Here is a 19940-nt window from a genome sequence, read left to right on the forward strand (position 1 = left end):
GCTGGCCTCATCTGTGATCCTCCCGTCTCAGCCTCCCAAGTCCTGGGGTTACAGGTGAGCACCACCACGCCCAGCTTCCACATGTTTAAACATACGACTTGATGCCGTCTGGCATATGTGCACATGGGGGAACCTTTGTCGGGGTGAAGAGAGCCAGCGGCTCTGCCACCCACAAAGCTCCTTCCTGCCTCCAGGCCTCCCTGCCTCCCTGCCTGCTGCTCGGACGCCACCGATTCCTGGTGTGATTGACTAGTTGATTAGTCCATCTTTCAGGACTTTTTTTTTTCTTTTTTTTTGTAGCACTGGGGATGGAGCCCAGGGGCATTCTACCTCCGAGCTACACCCCCTGCCCTATTTTTATTATTTATTTTGAAACAGGGTCTCACTGAGTTCCGGAGGGCCTCGCTAAGTAGCTGAGGCTGTCCTTGAACCCAGATCCTCCGGTCTCAGCCTCCCAAGTTCTGTGGCGGTGCTGATGGGTGTGTGCGTTGCTTCCCTTGGGGCTGTTAGAAGCAGCGAGCCTGTGCCAGCCTCCGTGGGGCGTGGGCTTCCATCTCCAGGTGTGCAGTGCTCCGCATCTCATAGTTTCATGATGCACTTCTGAGGAAATCGTTCAGTTGTTCCCAGTTACTGTTTCACTTTATATCCCCACCAGCAGTGTCTTCCTCGTCTCCTGGGCTCCCAAAGTGGGTGATAGCACTCCCAGGGTGGGGTGTAGAATAGGAAAATGAGGCACGAGCGAACACAAGCCTGGCCTGAGTCTTTCTGCTTATTTGTTTAAAGAAGGTCAATTTCAGGGGGTGCTGAGCAAATTGTGTTTTAAAAGTGGGAGGTCAGCCAAAAATACTTGGGCACTCTGGTCCATACGATATGTCAATGTGTGTGCGTGTGCGTGTGTGTGTGTGTGTGTGTTACTGAAGATTGAATACAGGGGCTTTCTACCTCTGAGCTACACCCACAGCCCTTTTCCTTTTTTAATTTGAAATAGGATTCCACTAAGTTGCTGAGGCTATCCTCAAATCTGCAATCCTCCTGTCTCAGCCTCCGGACTGCTGGGATGACAAGCATGTACCACCATGACCAGCTTTTATATGTCTTCTTTCTCTGGTTGCTTTTAATAATTTCTATTTATCCTTAGTTTAAAGCAACGAGATGCCAGACAGTGCACATTTTAATCTCAGTACCTGAGAGAGGAGGACCACAGGTTCAAGGACAGCCTCCACAACCTCGTGAGAATCCCAGGAGCCTAATGAGACCCTGTTTCCAAACAGAAAATAAAAAGGGCCGGGGTGGTGCTCAGAGGTCGCCTGCTCCGGGCTCGCACCCCAGTGCCGCGCGCGGTCTGATCGTGAGAGATCTCGATGTCGTTTTCTTACTACCTTTTTGAGCTGCACCCCCAGCCTGGTTTTATTTATCTTTTTTATTTTGAAACAAGATCTCACTAGTTGTGGAGGGCCTCACTGAGCTGCTGAGGCTGGTCATGAACTTGTGACCCTCCCATCTCACTCCAAGTCCTGGGATCACAGGCGTGTGCCAGGCTAACAGTTCACTTTCTCTTTCTGTGTGTGTGTGTGTGCACGCGCGCGTGTTAGTGGAGATTGAACCTCGGGGCATTCTACCTCCCAGTTCCACCCCTTGCTCTATTTTATTTTTATTTGGAAACAAGGTCTCCCTAGGGCGAGTCACTTCTGGCGGAGGCTGTGATCCTCGCGTCCCCGCCTCCCAAGCACTGAGATTGCCGCCGCGCCTGGCTGCGCTGACTCGAACCAGCAAACCTCCCAGTGGCAGCAAACGAGCACGGTCTCTCGACGCTCTTTGTACTTTACCTGCTGCTCTTGAGATCAGCGTCTACATCGTCAGCATGTCCCAAGCCAGGATTAGCTCTGTTCGTCGGTAACCAGAGACATCCTGGCCGCGCAGGCAAGTGTTTAAAACCTCTTTGATTCGTTTCCAGTCACACCCACTCCTGACACTGAGCCGCCGGCGCGCAAGGAATCAGGCAGAGAGAGACAGCGCTAAAGCACAAACGGCGGGACAGGAGGCCCGGCCTGCGAGGCAGGCAGGAGGGGCGCGAGCAGGGCACCTGCTTCAGGTTGCGTGTTCAGGGGAACGAGCCCACGCCCTGGGGACCCCATCACCCCGATGAAGTTTCGGGGCTCCGCAGGGAGGGCCTGCCCATGCGGGGGGCGGGCTCTGAGCTGAGCCAGAGGCCCTGCCGGTTGGAAGGCCCCCAGGTGTGCTCGCCAGCCACCCTGCTGGGGACGGGCAGAGGCCTGGGCACGCCCGCTGCCCCAGCACTCGCTGCTGCCTCTGGCCGCTTTCCCCCCACCTCTGGTGTTTCATTCTGTGGTCTGGAACCGGGTTTTCACATCTTCATAGCCAAGGCCCAGCTTGCGGGGAGTCCCCGCGTCTTCTGGAGAAGGAGGTCTTTCTGCTCTGGAGACCCACTGTGAGGCGCACACCGGCACAGTTTCTGTTCTATTCCTCCTTTCTTTTCAGGGTATTGGGAAGTGAGCCCAGGGGTATTCTACCTCAGAGCTACGCCCCGGCCCTATTCGTATATATTTCCTATTTACTGAATCTTTTATTTATTCATTTACTTGTTGCGGTACTGGCGATAGAACCTGGGGCATTCTACCTCTGAGCGACACCCCGGCCCAATTTTTAAATTTATCTTGAAACAGGGTCTCGCTGAGTTGCAGAGGGCCTCACTAAGTAGCTGAGGCTGTCCGCGAACCGCGGTCCTCCGGTCTCAGCCTCGCGAGTGCTGGATGGCGAGCGCGCCCACCGCGCCCGGCTGAGTCTATTTTTATTTTGCCTTTATTGGAGCATTGTCGTCTCACGTTATTTCTCACTAGGCAGCTGCAGACCTCACTGCGCTGCAGAGGCGGTCTCCAAACTGCGATCCTCCTGTCTCGGATCACAGGTGTGCGCCCCCGCCGGCCTCCGTCTTCACTTGGATCTTACTGTGGTCCTCCTCGCTGCGCTGTCCTCTACAGAAGTGGGCGTTTTGTTTGGGGAACCAGTAGAAGGATCAGGGCTGTTCCTCGCGGGCAGGGCCACGCGGGAGGAAGGAGACAGTGTCTGTGGGGCGTCTCGGCACAGGACGTTCCCAAGGGCGGGCCATTTTCTTCAGGCCTGGAGAACTCCGGCATCGGCGGGGAGTCCTGGAACGGGGTGCTTCGGTGAGACAAACTGGGGGTCAGGGCATGTCCTCCTTCAGAGGAAGGAGGGGGAAATCAAAGATTGTAAAAAAGGCTAGTGGTTAAGACAAAACTGTCCAAGTGCAGCGAAGCCGTCCCAGGTGCAGGAATAGCCAGAAGCGGGGAGGCCGCGAGGACCCGTCCACTATGGCCTGCGGGCTGGCTGTTGGCGCCGGCTCTGCGGCCGCTCGTTACATGGTTAAAGAGTGAGGAGGACCTGGCCAAACTCGCCAGGAGCCATCGCTCACCCAGCGAGATCCCAAGACCAGCGTAGGGCGGCGCGAAGCCGAGGTTACTGCCACCTACGGGCAGGACGACTCCAGGCAGACACGTCTAGCTCAATTGGGGATGTAAGATTCTGGTCAGGAGCAGATCTAGGGGCCCTGTGGGGCACACGCCTCTAATCCCAGCACGAGGGAGGCCGAGAAAGGAGGGCTGCAGGTGAAGGCCAACCTCAGCAACTCAGCGAGACCCTGTTTCAAAGAAGAAAAAAAAAAAAAAACTGTTGGGCGTGGTGGCGCACGCTTGTAATCCCCGCGCTTGGGAGGCTGAGACAGGAGGATCGCACAGGTTCGAAGCCAGCCTCAGCTACTTAGGCTCTCAGCAACTTAGTGAGACCCTGTTTCCAAATAAAGTATAAAATAGGGCTGGGAGTGTAGCCCGGAGGTAGAAAAGCCCCTGGGTTCCACCCCAGTACCACACACACAAAAAAAGGACCACTGTGTAGCTTGGAAGTAGAACACCTCAGGGTTGAACCCCCAGTACCACATATGAACATGCACACGCGTGTGTGAGGGGCTGGGGTGGAGCTCGCGTGGGGCCCGGCTCCATGCCCGTACTGCGTGCTCGGGCGGAGGAAGGCTGGATCTGTTCTGGAGGACGCATCTGCACGTCACATAGCGGATGAGGGTCTTGAGTGCAGAGTCTAGAAAGACTCTTACAGCTCATGGAGAAACGACTTCAACCCAATTTAAAAGCGCGGCAAGAGCCGGGCCTCGTTTATATCCCCGCTCTCTTCCCCAGAGTAGGAACTGTCAGCCCAAAGCTGTGGCCGTCGGGCAGCTTGCTTTGCAGCCGTCTACAGAAATAAATCACGACAGCCTTCTGTTTTCACTGTTTGTTTGGTGCTGGGGACGGAATCCAGGGCCGTTCGACCTCAGAGCTACAGCCTCCTTTCTTTAAAAAATGTTTTCTTTCTCCAAATTTGAAACAGCCTAAGTTGCTGAGAGACTTGCTAAGTTGCTGAGGCTGACCTCAAGTCTGTGATCCTCCGGCCTCAGCCTCCCAGGAATGGGTCGCAGGCTTGTGGTGCCCAGCTTGTTTCTGAGGCAGTGCCTGTGTTGCTCAGGATGGCCCGGATGGAGCTTTGGGCCCACAGAGTCCTCCTGCCTCAGCCTCCTGATCGCCCGGGATGGTAAGTGCAGGCGCCCCACCCAGCTCAGTACTCATTTCTCTGTGGGTTGATCTATTTTTCGCTCAGTAGGAACCATTTGAGGTGACCCAGTATCTAGAGAAGTGTCCAAGACAGCTCAGCAGGTCCCTGACGGGCTTACCACCGGATCCTGGTCTGAAAACCACCATTTCCCCGATTCAGTTCCATCAGCCGTTTCCATCCCTCCCCAAACTCCCGGCCCTCCGCCTCCTCCTGGGGCTTCTGGAGGGCGCCCAGCCCTGTCCTGACTTTAAGATGGGGGTAGCTTCGCCTTCCTGTCAGTCTGTGATAAAGCCCCTACCTTCTAGGAGGGAGGCCCAGAGGTGATAGCAGCTGTTAAAAGCTAATTGCTTTCGGTACTGAGAGCTTCTGTTTAAAAAAAGGCAATTAACAGGGTCTCGGTGGTCTGGCTTTGATAGGAGGAGGAGAGCCGCTGCCAGTGGACAGCCTGCCCTGGAGGCTGCTGTCTTTTGAAATCTCTTATGGGCCAATGTGGCCCTGCTCCCTGGGAGCAGAGAATCTGCTCGGTGGTCAAGGGCTAAGAGCAGGGGACGCCTCTTACGTCCTCTAAAAACGAGCCTGCCCGTGACTTCTAGGCACAGTGGGGCCGGTGTGCGAGGGAGGCCTGGCTTCAGTCTCCAGTGCCGCACTAAAGGGTTTTCTTCAGGACGTTGGAGCCTGTGTACTGATTCTGATTGTAGTCAATGCGCTGTACACTCAACACAGAGGTACTTTGCTTTTTGGATTTTTCCCCCTAGAAAAAGGCTGGTCAATACTTTGCGTATCTAGCTGGGCATGGTGGTGCACATCTGTAATCCCAGGCCGTGAGAGGGTGAGATTGTGAGGAGGCAGAAAGGAGGATTATGAGTTCAAGACCAGCCTCAGTAATTTAGTGAGACTGTTTCAAAATAAAAAAATGAAAGCCAGGCATGGTGGTGCGTGCCTGAAATCTCAGTACTCGAGAGGCTGAGATGGAAAGATTACAGGTTCAAGGACAGCTTCAGCAAGTAGCGAGGCTCTCAGCAACCTAGTGAGACCCTGTTTTCAAATAAAAATAAAAATAGGGCTAGGGGTGTAGCTCTCTGAGGAGGTGGAATGCCCCTGGGTTCAATCCCCAGGACCATAAAAAATTAATTGATTGATTAATTAAATAAAAAAATAGAAAGGGCTGGGGTCTGTTTTGGAGGCTGAACGGCCCTGGGTTAGATCTGTAGTAAAACACAAAACAACAACAGCTCTGTGAGCCGGCGTGGTGGGCGCGCTGTGATCCCAGCATCGGGAGGCCGAGTCAGGAGGATCGCGATTCCTGAACAGCCTCAGCATCGGGAGGCCGAGTCAGGAGGATCGCGATTCCCGGACAGCCTCAGCTACTTAGTGAAGCCCTCCGCAACTTAGCGTGACTCTTTTTCAAAATAAAGAATAAAAATAGGGCAGGGGGTGTAGCTTGGAGGTAGACTGCCCCTGGGATCCATCCCTAGTACTGAAAATACAACAACAGCAGCTTTGTGTAGTCCAGCTGGTTCTGGGCTGAAGGTCCACTCTCCTCTCTCTTCTAGAGCTAGCTTTGGGGTTTGGGGTGAAATCTTTTCTTTTTTTTAAGCTGGCATCCCTGCATCTCTGAGGCAGGGACTAGTCATTGCAGCCTAGAATTTGCAGCTTAGTGGTGGAGCACTGCCTAGCGTGTGCTCTTGAGACCCGGTTCGGTCCTCAGCACCAGAAAAAAAATTTCAAAAAGGTGCCCTGAGGGTCACATGAGGCCGCAAGCCTGCCAGGGTGGCCTGGCGGGATGGAGATGGCCGTGACCTGTGACTGTCCTGTGGGGGAATTTCCTTTCCTCTTAGCCACGGCAGTGCAGGCTGGGCATGTGTAGACGCTTGTTGACTGAGCCCCAGGGACCCCGCTAGAAAGAGGGGAGGGTCTGGGTGGGTCAGGGTGGGAAGGCCAATGGCCAGTCCAGGCCTCGAGCTGCGGGACCGCCTGTGAGGGTCTGCCTCCCAGAGCTGCCACAAGGCGGGTGTGATGGCCGCGGGGGGCTCCCGACTGACAGCTACCTGCGCTTCCCTGGACATGCGGATGCCATGTCTGTAGCTGTTAACACTCCAGACTGTGGCCAGGCGTGATGGCGCACGCTTGTAATCCCCGTGCTAGGAGGCTGAGACAGGAGGATCGCACAGTTTCGAAGCCAGCCTCAGCTACTTAGTGAGGCTCTCAGCAACTTAGTGAGACCCTGTTTTCAAATAAAATATAAAATAGGTCTGGGAGTATAGCCCGGAGGTAGAAAGCCTCTGGGTTCCACCCCCAGTACTACAAAAAAAAAAAAAGAAAAAAAAAAAAACCTCCAGACTGCGTTGAACACTGTTGACAGGGCAGAACCTGGTGCCTTCCCTCAGCGACTGCGGTAGCTGCTCGCAGCGGCGTTTGCGTTTCTTCTCGTTTGCAAGCTGCCGGTAGCCGGGCGTGGTGGGCACGCTTGTCATCCCCGTGCTTGGGGGGCGGAGACAGGAGGATCGTGCAGGTTCGAAGCCAGCCACGCTGGCTTAAGAGACCCTGTTTCCAAATAAAAAAGCATTAAAAATAGGTCTGGGAGTGTAGCCCGGAGGTAGAAGGGCTTCCAGGAACCCCAGTACCACCAAAAAAAAAAAAAAAAAAAAAAAAAAAAGCTGCTGGTGGAATTGGACGGCCTCCCAAGGGGCGCTCTAGGACCCACTGCGGATCCTGGCCGCTTGGTCGTTAGTTAGCTGATTTCCCACCTTTATCTCTCTGCTCTGAACTCACCCGGGTTTTGTTTTCCTTTCCTCTCTCTTCAGAAGCTGGACGGACTCGTCAAGCTCCGGACTGTCCGGGAAGCCCCGTCGGAGTGCGCCTGCCCCCCGGGTGAGTGACATGGCTCCTGCAGGCCCGGCCCTGCTCGCTGGAGTCACTGCTCGCGGCCGAGGGTCGGGTCGTAGCTTCAGGCTGTCGCAGGCGCCTCGGGATGGCTGGCCCGCCATTGGTCACAGATGGCGCAGGGGGGGCCGACGCGGTTTCTCGGGCAGTGATGGAGGACTGAGGACGTCAGGCTAGGGGAAGGCGCACATGGTGGCAAAGTGGCCTTTGTTGCATTTTAAAGGTGGAGACGCAGAAATGAACGGACGGGGACCGGTCCACGTGGCATTCACCCCGTAGACGCGGGCCGAATCCGCTGTGAATAAGGGGCTTTTGTTTTCATTTCTTTGGAAGGAAACTGGTCTGGACTGTTCAGCTTGTCACATCTCCCCTCGTTCTGTTACTGGCGTAGACCTGGGGGTAGAGGATGACACGGGACCTGCTGGTTCCCGACCTCTGGCTCAAGTCCCAGCGTCCGTCTGGCCTCCTTTGTCCTGGGGGACCTGGGGAGACCGCGGTTCGGAATCTCGCTGTGTGGTCTCTAGCTCTGCATTAGAGCTCTGGGTTAGAGCGGTCCTCGTCTAGGATGGTGTTTAAGACCTCAAGCCAGGGAACCGTTATCACGGATCCTGGGCCGGGGCGCAGGCGCGGCCGCTGTGGCTGGGGTGGAGCTCCGTGCCCTTGTCCTCGCGGCCGCTCCTCTTGCTCACCTCCTTGTCTCGGGTCTTCGAGTCCACTTCAGCTGGTCCAGGAGCCAGGCTCAAGGGCAGCGAACACCTCAAGGTCAGCCCTCCAGGCAGGTGGATCTCGGAGGGAAAGCATTCCCTCGGGGCTGGCGGGAGAGGATTTGATGGTGAGCTGGACAGCTGTACTAGGACCTCTGGGATTTGATTTTATTTTGCAGAACTGGGGATGGAACCCAGGGACGGTCTACCTCTGGGCTACACCCCTGCCCTATGTTTTATTCTTTACTTTGAAACAGGGTCTCACTAAGTTGCAGAGACCTCACTGAGTAGCTGAGGCTGGCTGAGAACCTGTGATCCTCCTGTCTCAGCCTCCCAAGTGCTGGGATTACAAGAGTGTGCCACCACGGCAGCTGCTGAGAGTTTAATAGAAGGGAAAGGACAGGACAAGTAGCAACATATTAGAAGACGGGGGTCAGAGTCACGATTCAGTGAGGAAAACATTCAGATCTGCAGATGAACTTGGGGCTGATCGGCAAGACCCATGGACTGGAAACGGCCTCTGTCCCTTCCTCCCTACTGAGTATTGTGTCGTATGGTCAGCCTGCGTACCTGTGGGTCCCACGTCTGCAGAGTAGCCAGCTTTGGACTGAGCCAACCATGGATTAATAGTACCTGGAGGAGAATTGCATTTGCTCTGAACATGTGCACAGACGCACCCCTTGTCATATCTCCTAAAAAATACAGAGTAACAACCGTTGGTATGGCGCGTGGTGTTAGGTGTCCTAAGCACCGCAGATGTGATTTCAAGCGTGTGGGTGATGCACACGGGCTCTGTGGAAACGCTGGGCATCTGTGGATTTGACATCTTGCGTGTACGTCGAGGGAGGTGAACTGGCTGAGAATCGATCTCTCGAGGGGACCAGAGAGATGCCTGTACATTCATGTGATTTACCTAAGTGGTTTGTTCTTTCTCTCTCCCTTTCAGTACTTGGGGTCACTCATTCATGAGGCATGGAATCAGGTTAGCAGCCTGCAATCAGCATTTTGAAATTGGGAACGATTATGCAACAGTTAAAAAATACTGGAGTGAATTTTTGATATCAGCTGTTCGTATTTGCAAGTGTGACCCGGATGGCAGTGTGAAATGGGTTTCTTGCTGTGGGTTGCCTACGGAATGCTCAGAAGTCCCAAACGCTTCGGCACAGGGAGAGGGGGAGGCGACCGTGGATCGGGGCCAAATCTTGGGTCTGCCCCTCGCTACCTGGAAGGTTTTTCCTGTAAGTGCTAACAAGGTTGGCTGGGCTCTGAGGACCTTTCCAGGGCCATGGAGAAATTGCAGGTTGGAGCCAAAGCGCGTCCTCCTCCCCTGCGGAGGGTGGGGTCCTGGACCTCCCAGAGACTCCAGGAGGCTCTCGGGGAAGGGAATGGGGGTGGGGCTGGCTGGAAGTTGGAGCAGTTTTGAAGGCAACATCTGTTCGCCAAAGTGAGGCACATGCTAGTTCGTCTAGGTTCAATTTGGTGTTAATATCAGAGTCTACGTCAACAGCGGATTTATACCCTAGAGTGATTTAGCACGATTTACAACCAAGAGTGACTCAACACTGAGGGTTTCCCGGCGCGAGGGATGGTCCCCACGAGGGTCTTGCTTCCGAGGTGGCTGGGCGCATACGGTTCCCTTTCACCTCCCCCGGGCGTCACTTGGAGGTGAGCGTGGCGCTGGGGGTCCCAGGCAGCAGGAGCAAGGCCGGGCAATATGGCCACTGCTGTGCTAGTCCCGTCCCCAGGGCTCGGCTCCCACGCTCTCCCAGAGCCTCGTCCTCGCCAGTGGGAACTGTGGTTTTTAGAATTGTGGCTTTTAGGATTTCAACATTCAGGGTTTCAGTCTGCGTATTAAGATTTTCAAGGTGCTTGATCTTTAGGGGTCTTTAGGGATTTTAGACTTCCAGGGTTTGCTCTGTGGGGTTTCAACATCTGGTGGTCTGGGCTTGTGTCTTTGGGATTACGATCAGCGCTGGGGCTAAACTTGCAGGCTGTTGTCCGTGGTCAGGTGGCCCTGCAGATGCAGCGTGGCGGTCTTGGCGGGACCCCGTCCACATGGCTCTTTCTCGTTCTCGTCTGCTGCCTCCAATCTGAGCTCCAGTTTGAACCTTTGGGCCCAGAGCCTGGGGGGCTGCCACAGGCTCCTCTCAGAAGAGGGACAGAGGCCTTTTTCTGTAACATCAGAAGCCTGGACTGTCCCCCTTTGTATCGGGCTCAGATCAAAAAGCCCCCACAGACTTCTGGAGCCCGAGACGCCGGCCACCCTCAGTCTCTGGGTCCCGTCTGATCTGAGATACCCACGGTCCCAGCCCAGCTCCTTCCCACGCCCAGGAAGACAGTGTGATGTTTTGTCAGACCCTAGCACTCAGATAAGCAAGGACAGGGGAGGGGGCACCCGTCTGTGTGTGCCTTGTGAAGCCGGGCAGCCCCGGGCTGAGCGCCACAGGCTCCCAGAAGGTGGCACACCCCCCTGCCCCGTCCCGGGGGAGGAGCGGCAGGGCAGCGTCCCAGCCGGCTCTGTCGCTGCAGTGTAGGGTGCCTGGAGCCCTGCATGGGGCTTCTATAAAATCATAGGGTAGGTTGCCTCGTGCTCCTCCAAAAGATGTGGCCACGTCCTGGCCCTTAGTGCCTGTAAGTGTGATATAACTTGGAAACAGGGCCTCTGCAGATGTGCAGAAGTCCCCCTTATCCACGGAAGATCTGCTCTCAGACCCCCAGTGGTTCCTGAAGTCGTGGACAGAATGGACCGCATAGAAGCCGGGCGTGGTGGGCACGCTTGTAATCCCAGCATCTGGGAGGCTGAGACGGGGGATCGTGGCTCACTGCCAGCCTCAGCTACTTAGCGAGGCCCTCTGCAACTCAGTGAGACCCTGTTTCCAAATAAAGAAAAAAAAATAGGACTGGGGTGGAGCTCAGAGGCAGAATGCTCCTGGGTTCCATCCCCAGTGCCACAAAAAAAAAACCAAAAAAAAACAAGAAAGAATGGGCTGTATAGACTATGCTTTTTTCCTTGTGCATACATAGCTATGGTAAAGTTTTATTTATAAATTAGATGCTGTAAGAGATTAACAGTAGCTAATAACCACAGAGGAAAGTCTACAACAATGTCCTGTAATAGAGGCTCTGCATGTGGTCTCTTGTTGTACTTTCACTTTTTATTATATATATATTTGTGAGGCAGTGGGAGTAGGGTGGGTGTGATCAGCTAGTCATGAGCAGCGCGGCGCTGGGACCAAGCTCTCCATTTTCTTGCCAGTGCTCTGTGACTGCCATCGCCGTGGGGCTCAGTGCCCGCGCCGTGCTCACAGCGAATGCTGAACTTCCCCTTTTACTTTCAGGAAGCGCTCAGCCTCCTGGGTGTGCCTGGTTCCTGCATCGCTGCCCCTGTTCCAGGGCCACTGTCAAGTGTGGTAAGGGTCCCTGACACAGGCCCCTCAACCACGTCCCTCCCGTGACAGCCTAGTGACACCTAGGCGGCTCCTATGTGACCAGCGGGCGGCTGACATGCACTGTGTCAAACACTGTCCTCAGGTGCCCAACTGCATCTCTGGGGCCCTAGGGCATGAAAGGAATGGGAGCGTTAGTCACCCGAGGGCTCGTGAGGTCTTGAGAGGAAACGTGGGGGGGCAGGAGGAGCTGTGAGCACTGTGAGCAGGAGTCCAGTGCCGGGAGGCCCCGGGGGCCATCCATCATGGCCGCTTCACATGGGCCTACTGTGGCAGAGGCACTGTGCACCCATCGAAGGCAACTCCCGGACGGTGTCCTGGGCGTGTGAAGACCTCCTGTTCCTGCTTACCTATGTATGTATGCATGCATGCATGCATGCATGTTTCATTTGTTTGTTTGTTTAATTTCTTTGTTTGCTTGTTTATATGCCTCCAAGCTACACCCCCAGCCCTATTTTATTCTTTATTTTGAAACAGGGTCTCACTGAGTCACGGAAGGCCTCACTAAATAGCCGAGGCTGGCCACATGCCTGCGTTCCTCCTGTCTCAGCCTCCCAAGTGCTGGGATTACAAGCCTGTGCCGCCACACCCCAGGTTTATCCATGCATCAAAATAGTTAAAAAGTAGTATTTCAAGTTTTAAAATGTTTCTTTTTGAACAAAAAGTCAAACTTGATGGGATTCAAAGTTGTAAATTCTGCCAAGAACTACAGTGAGCGTCACTCCTCCCGGCTCCCGCAGGCCCTCTGGGCGCCGGGCCTTCGGAGCCGCGCGGCCCGGGAGCCCTGTGCTGGGCTGCTCCCTGCCCTCCAGCACCGTGGCTGCTGAGCCCTGGAGATGTGGCCCACTTTTCTTAGTTTTCATTTCAGTTGCCACACGCGGCTGGCGGCTATGGAATTGGACAGCCTCATTTCAGGGTAGCTCGTGTATATAAATGTCCCCCGGCCTGGGCAGGGTTACAGAGCCTAAACCCACCGTGAATTGCAGTTGTCGTAAAGTCAGAAAGGCATTAGAGATACTTGGTCTCTGAACGCCATGGCTTAACCTTGCCCGCCCAGCGTGCTCAGAATGTGCCGCAGCCTACAGCTGGCAAAGCCGCTCAGTACAGAGCCCGGGTTGTGACCGCGTGGAAGACCTCCGAGTTACTGACTGCCGCGCTGCCTCTGCAAAGCAGACTGGCCACACAGGCACACTTCTGCACGCTGGTGAAAGGCAAAACTTCTCAGTCCAGCCGGGCGTGGTGGCCCACACTTGGGAGGCCGAGACAGGAGGATCGCAGCTACGTGGCCAGCCTCAGCTGCTCAGTGAGAGCCTGTTTCAAAGCATAAAATAGGGCTGGGGAGTAGTGCCCGCCCCTGGTTTCCATCCACAGTACCACACACGCACGCACGCGCACACACGCACACGCACATGCACGCACATGCACGCACACAGCCAGCTGTCGCTCCGGAGTGCTCCCGGGCTCTGCAGTGGGCGGCCGCTGCTTGGTCTGCAGTTTCTTGTTGCCCCACCCCATGGCTGTCCGTGTCCTGGAGAGCAGGTGTGGTCTCGTTTTCATACAGTGGCCGACCCTGCCATGCCACCCGGATGTCCTGAGGTGCACGAGCCCTGGAGGAGTGCGGGCTCTGCTGTCCTGTGTTCTTAGATCATCTGCACCCCAGCTGGGGTAGAGGAGGGGGAGGTCTGCCGCGCCGCCCTGCCCCTTGTCTCCCTCCTCCTCCTCCTTGTCCTTCTTTCTCTTCTTTTGCGTGTGTGTGTGTGTGTGTGTGTGTGTGTGTGTGTGTATGTGTATGTGTATGCATGCATGCGCTGGAGATTGAACCCAAGGGCATTCTCCCACTTACCTACACGCCCAGCCCTATTTTTATGTTTTATTTTGAAACAGGGCCTCACTAGGTAGCTGAGGCTGGCTTTGAACCTGTGATCCTCCTATCAGCCTCCCAAGTGCTGGGATTGTAGCAGGCACCACCGGCTCCTCCTGCTTTCTTCTGAAGCCTGTCCTCAGCCGGGCACTGCTGCAGGGCAGAGAGGGGGCTGGGCTGGCAGGAGGGCACCCTCGGTGTGCAGGGGAAGCCAGCAGCCGCCCTGAAGCCCCTCTGTGGGCCGGGCCGGCGCTCCCAGGCCTGTGCCATGCTGTGGCCAGTCATGGCGGGGCGACCTTTCCATGAGACAGGCCGGGCTGCGCCCAGGGCTGGGGGGCCTGGATTTGAACCCTCTTCCACTTAACGAGCCATCGTGTGGCCCCTTCTGCCTGTCCTGGAAATAGGAGCCGCTCTGATGTAAGAGCCCTGCGCTCGCCCTCCCTCGCTGTTGAGGTACAGGCATCAGGATGACAAGCAGCGTTGTGCCCGTCCTGCAGGAATAAAGCAAAATGGAAATTCACCAGCCAACTGCCGGGGACGGGAGGTCCGAGGGCGAGCCGGCGTCAGGCACCTCGGGCTCCGGCTCCCAGCTCTGTGTCTTTCCCTGCGATCCCTCCCAAGGAGGCTGCACCCGCTTGGCATCCCAGCCGAGGCGCGCTCTCCGCTCACCAGCACTGGGGAGTGGGGAGTGCTCAAGTGCACCATGTCCCCAAGTCCCCGAGATGAAGGCCGAGCCCGGGGAGGCCGGCCGAGTGAGTGTGGCTCCGTGAACTCGGCTCCACCATCCTCCCCCTGCAGGGAGGGGGAGAGAGGAGGTGCAGAGTCGGTGCCTGGCTGGGAATATTCTGCCGTGTTCTGGGTGGGGGCGAGGAGACGCAGGTGGCAGGGAGAGAGACAGGAAGGCCCTTGTGGCCACGGCTCCCTCAGGGACCGCAGCAGCACAGCCCCGCTTCTGCTTCACCCCGATTGCCCATCAGGCTCAACCTGCCCTGGACGTTATTAAGAACTTTCCAGAAGAGTGGGAGGACCCTCCGTTTCCTCCTGCTATCTTTGCCTGTGGAAGGTCTTGTGGTTTGCAGTGATGTGCCTGCAGTCCAGGGTGCTTTCCAGAAATCAACCGCGGATTCGCCAGAGTTAGAAATTCCCTGCTCCGCCAGCCTGTTTGGAAATTTGAGTCCAAGAACAAGCGCTGTTGCAGAGACCAAGGGCAGAACCCGATACCTTTCGTTGATAGTTTGTGAAAATGATACAGAACGAGAGAAGAGGGAAGCCCTGGGTCTCCAGCTGCCGGAGGGCTGCTCTTAAGCTTTGAGCTTTGGAGCAAGAAACAGTCCCTTTTTGAATTGTGTATTTGTAGAATTTTAAAATGATACTTCTTAAAACAAGGGTTAAATCCCAGTGGACTTGAGTTTGTAGCTAGATGGGGCTAGATGTGGGGTGGGCAGGATATTATGTGTCAGGTTGAAGGAGATACTTTGCTTGGGGTATTTTTTTGTTTGCTTTTTGTCTGTGTGGTACTGGGGATGGATCCAGGGGATTTCTACCTCCGATCGACACCTCCAGCCCTATTTTTTAATTTTTTAATTTTTATTTTTATTTGGTGGTACTGGGGTTCCCGGAAGCCCTTCTATCTCTGGGCTACACTCCCAGACCTATTTTATTTTTAGAAACAGGGTCTCTTAAGCCAGCGCGCGTGGCTGGCTTTGAACCTAGGCGATCCTCCTGTCTCCGCCTCCCAAGCGCGGGGATTACAAGCGTGCCCACCACGCCCGGCCTATTTTTTTTATTATTTTGAAGCAGGGTCTCACTGAGTTGCAAAGAGCCTCACTAAGTAGCTGAGGCTGTCCACGAACCGTGACCCTCCCGTCTCGGCCTCCCGAGTGCGGGGCTGACAAGCGCGCGCCCACGCCCGGCTTGCTTTCTTTTCTCTTTTTCTGTTTTCTGCCCTTAAGAATTCTCAGGAGGATTGCCTCAGTTTCCCCACTCCACTCTGCATAGACTTCCCTTCCCTCCTTCCTTTCTGTCTCCATACCTTATTTTGTGCTCATCTTGTGGGAAATGTCAATGAAGATTAATATCTTAGTTAATTGCTGAACAATCACAAACCCAGCTGTTAGAGATGGTGCAGATACAAGAGCCCTACGGAGGAGCGAGGGCCCTCGGGGCGTCCTGCCGGGCTCCAGCTGTGTCCCCGGGCCACGCGGAAGCTGTCTGAGCAGGGCTGGGCTCTAAGGGGGGACTCCAGATCTAGAGGGGGGCCGCGCCTGACTGGACAGGCTCCCTCGGAGAGGCCGGCTGAGAGCGCCCAGGGCGCCCCCATGGAGGCTCGCTACAGAGCTGCGGGGCCCTCCTGGGCAGGAGGACCCGGGCCTTCAGGGAGGCCGCGAGTGACAGCTGTGATAGGCGCCAGGCCCGCGGGGCCACGACTCCCCAACGGGACAGAGAGGCCTGAGCCGCGAGCCCGGGAGAGTCCTGCCCTGGCACCAGCAGGAAAGCCAGGGCAGCAGACTGGCATGGGACACCAAGCGCGGCCGGGCCAGCGGCCTCCGGGACCCGCGTCTACACCCGCTGGTGAATGGAAAAACTAATCATTAGAAGCCTCCTCTTTAAACAGCCTCGCCGCTCTGCGTGTATTAGTTATCAAATTCCCCTATCTCTACAGAAAGGCCTGGAAGTGCCGCCGCGTGCGGTGGCACACTCTGGTGATCCTAGTACTTGGGAGGCTGAGACAGGAGGATTGTAGGTTCAAGGACAACCTCAGCAAGTAGTGAGACGCTCAACAACCTAGGCAGATCCTGTTTCAAAAATAAAAATAAAATAGAGCTGGAGGTGTAGCTCAGAGGTAGAAGCCCTGGGTTCAGTCTCTAATACCACACACACACACACACACACACACACATCTTGAAATTCAACCGTGTTCTCACCATTAGGATCCATAGATTTCCTCATGACCACCAGAGGGAGCCCACTATGTTTATTAAATTCTATAGAAGTCAAACAGGAATTGAAAAGGGTAATTAATATGCATACACACCTTAAAATGACTGGAAAGCGCATATGAACGTTCGAGCTGATGGCAGCAATGCACAGAGTCAACCACTGAGGCCGTATTTTTTTTCTATTAAAATGAAAGGTCACTCGGAATTTTCCAGATGGTTCCAGAATAACGTGGCTTGCTCCTTGTTGGGGAGGCTCTGATGATTCTATGAAGGGTGAACTATCGATTGGAAAACACATTCTTGGGACACGCTGCCCGCTCACCCAGGACTTCCTGAGTGCCGTCGGGTTTCCTCGTAACTGTGGAGAGCGTCCAGAAACGTCTTGACCTCGGCTCGGCGAATTCCACGCAGGCTACGAGGTAGCAGGTGCGGCTTCCCCTCCACGAGGCCTCGCGGGCCTTTGCAGTGAGAGTCCCAGGTGTGCGGCACGCTGGGAGCTCGTTCCTGGTTGGACTGCCGCTTCCAGTCGATGAGTCCCGGGGAGCCATAGTATCTGGTTTTGCTAGGCGCGGTGGTGGACGCTTGTGGTCCCAGTACCTGGGAGGCTGAGGCAGGAGGGTTGCAGCAACTTGTGAGGTTCTGTGCAACTTAGTGAGCCCCTGTTTCAAATAAAGAATAAAAAATCAAGCTGGAAGCCGGGCGTGGTGGTGCACGCTTGTAATCCTAGCATTTGGGAGGCTGAGACAGGAGGATTGTAGTTCATGGGCAGCCTCAGCTTCTACTTAGTGAGGCCCTTTGCAACTCAGTGAGACCCTGTTTCAAAATAAAGAATTAAAAAAAAATAGGGCAGGGGTGTAGCTTGAAGGTAGAATGCTCCCTGGGTTCCATCCCCAGTACCACACACACACACACACACAAAAATCAAGCTGGAAGCTAGGTGTGGTGGTGCATGCACTTATAATCCCTGTACTCAGGAGGCTGAGACAGGAGGAGCACACAGGTTCAAAGCCAGCCTCAGCTACTTAGTGAGGCTCTCAGCAGCTTAGTGAGACCCTATTTCCAAATAAAATATAAAATAAATCTGGGAGTGTAGCCTGGAGGTAGAAAGCCCCTGGGTTCTATCCCCAGTAACCAAAAAATAAATAAATAAATAAATAAATAAATAAATAAATAAATAAATCAGCTGGAGCTCAGAGGTAGAATGGCCCTGGGTTCCAGCCCCAGTACTACAAAAAAAATATAATAATAATAATAATTAAACAGTACTAGGCTTTTAACTTTATTCTGTCAAAGTAGACTCCGCATGGATAAAGATTTCCATGTAAAAACGACAACCATTTTTAGACAAGAATATAGTATGCCACTTTCTAAAATGATGAGTTAGAGCTGGTTCCACACAGTCAGAGGCCATAAAGCTGTGTCTCAGCCCAGGGCCTCCCCCAGGGCCCTTGGCAGTCTGGAGCCATCCTCGGGGGACACCTTGAGGTGCTACTGGCATCGCTGAGTCAAGGATGCTGCGGAAGGCCTCCCCTGCAGGAGACAGCCCCCCAGCATCTCCCAGCCCCAAATGTCAGCAGCGCTGAGGCTGAGTCCCCGGCGCACAGTGAAGAAGTTCTTTCCAGGGCTGGGCTGTGGCGCCCTGGTGGAGACCAGCCAGGCTGCGCGTGGGCGGTGGGTGGCTCAGGTGTTTATTTTTGGGACGTCTGGGCAGTCTTCACTTTGGGGCATTTGTGAATAGCATAGCCATGCACCATCTTGTATACGTCTTTCAGGGATGTGTACAAGACGTGTGTGCATCTGTGGTGTTTACATCTTACAGTGGGATTGCTGGGCACAGAGCGTGCATACGTTAAACTTCAGTAAATGGTACCGAGTTATCTTCCAGAGAGGGCGATAGTCTCGCCAAGCGCCCATGGGAATTCCAGCGCTCTGTCCTCGCCGACACCCGACGTCTGGCTCCTGAGCGAGTGGGGCCTGGCTGGCCTCTTTCTGACTCTTTCCTGCTCATGTGCCGATACCGTGCTATTTTAACTTTTAACAAATGTTGTTATCAGGTCCCGTTTTATTCTATTTATTTATTTTTGCGGTACTGGGGATGGAACCAGGGGAATTCTACCTCTGAGCTACACCCCCAGCCCTATTTTTTAGTCTTTTTTAATATTTGAAACAGGGTCTCACTGAGTTGCAAAGGGCCTGGCTAATTAACTGAGGCTGGCCTCGAACCCCGATCCTCCGGTCTCCGCCTCCCGAGTGTTGCGATCACAGGGGTAGCCTCTGCACATGGATCTGGGTGCCGTACCACGTGGTGCCGGTGATGCTTTTCAAATTTACATTCAACGGGCCGGGCGTGGTGGCGCACGCTTGTGATCCCCGCGCTTGGGAGCTGAGACGGGAGGATCATGCAGGTTGGAAGCCAGCCTCAGGTACTTCGTGAGGCTCTCAGCAACTTAGTGAGACCCTGTTTCCAAATGAAGTATAAAATGGGTCTGGGGGTGTAGCCCGGGGGTAGACGGCCCTGGCTCCCCCAGCGCATTGTGGCGAGGCTCACGGCTTTCCCTTGGCTCTGTGTCCAGGGACCGCGCCGCACCCTCTCGCAAGCGTGCGGGCTCCCGGCTTCCCCACGTTGCTCCCGCGTGATCTGGAAGGAGAGCTCTGTTTGCCCCTCCCCGGCCCGGTAAGGTCCCTGTCTCTTGGCTGGGCTCGGTGTTCTGTCTGTGTGTCCAGTGACAGGAGGGACAGACATCCTGGTTTCATAACCAGACTCAGGAAACATTCAGAGGCTTCTTTTTCTAAGGTTTTGCCTGGGTGTTAAGATTTGTCAGTGATGTTTCTGCATTTATGAGGTTATTGTGTGCTTTCCTGCCTTTTTCCCATCATAACAGTGAATTGCTAGCTGGGCGTGGCGGCGCACGCTTGTCGTTCCAGTACTTGGGAGGCTGAGGCAGGAGGATCACAGGTTCAAGGCCAGCCTCAGCTACTTAGTGAGGCCCTCTGCGACTCAGTGAGGCCCTGCTTCAAAATAAAGAATAAAAAATAGGGCTGGGGGTGTAGCTTGAAAGTAGAATGCCCCTGGGTTCGATTCCCTAGTACTGCAAAAAAGAAAGAGAAAAACCAGTGAACTGCATAGACTGGCGTTGGGACGACGGCCAGCTGGCACGGCTGCCGTACGCCCCAGGTGGACGAGATACTTTAACGTATCTTTTACCATGCCGCTGGGCTCTGCTTGCCGTGTGTGGTGTTTACATCTGTTTTCATGGGAAGAAGTCTGATTTTCTGCCTTCTGCCGTGAGGTTCTGTGTCAAGGTTGTGTTCCTGTACTAAAGCAAGTTTGGAGTTGATAGCTCCACATCTATTCTCTGGAAGAATTTGTGTTAAGATTGAGTATTGCCTTTTTTCATACCAGTTTGGATATTTTGCAAGTGAAAACCCTGGTCTAGGATCGTCATTAGGTTTTAAGTAAGTAATTCAT

General features: G+C 54.7%; 1 protein-coding gene across 1 annotated transcript in view; it reads left to right on the forward strand.

The window, feature by feature from the left end:
* Window positions 1-19940, forward strand: part of COL23A1 (collagen type XXIII alpha 1 chain) — a gene marked incomplete at both ends in the record, with an annotated part of 214377 nt that overhangs the window by 16464 nt on the left and 177973 nt on the right. Inside the window, one exon of the mRNA XM_080699352.1 lies at window positions 7443-7509. Coding sequence (XP_080555478.1) covers window positions 7443-7509 — 67 coding nt within the window. The remainder of the gene's footprint in view (window positions 1-7442; window positions 7510-19940) is intronic.

The sequence above is a fragment of the Muscardinus avellanarius genome (genome assembly GCF_963383645.1).
Source record: "Muscardinus avellanarius genome assembly, chromosome: 7".
Lineage (NCBI taxonomy): Eukaryota > Metazoa > Chordata > Mammalia > Rodentia > Gliridae > Muscardinus > Muscardinus avellanarius.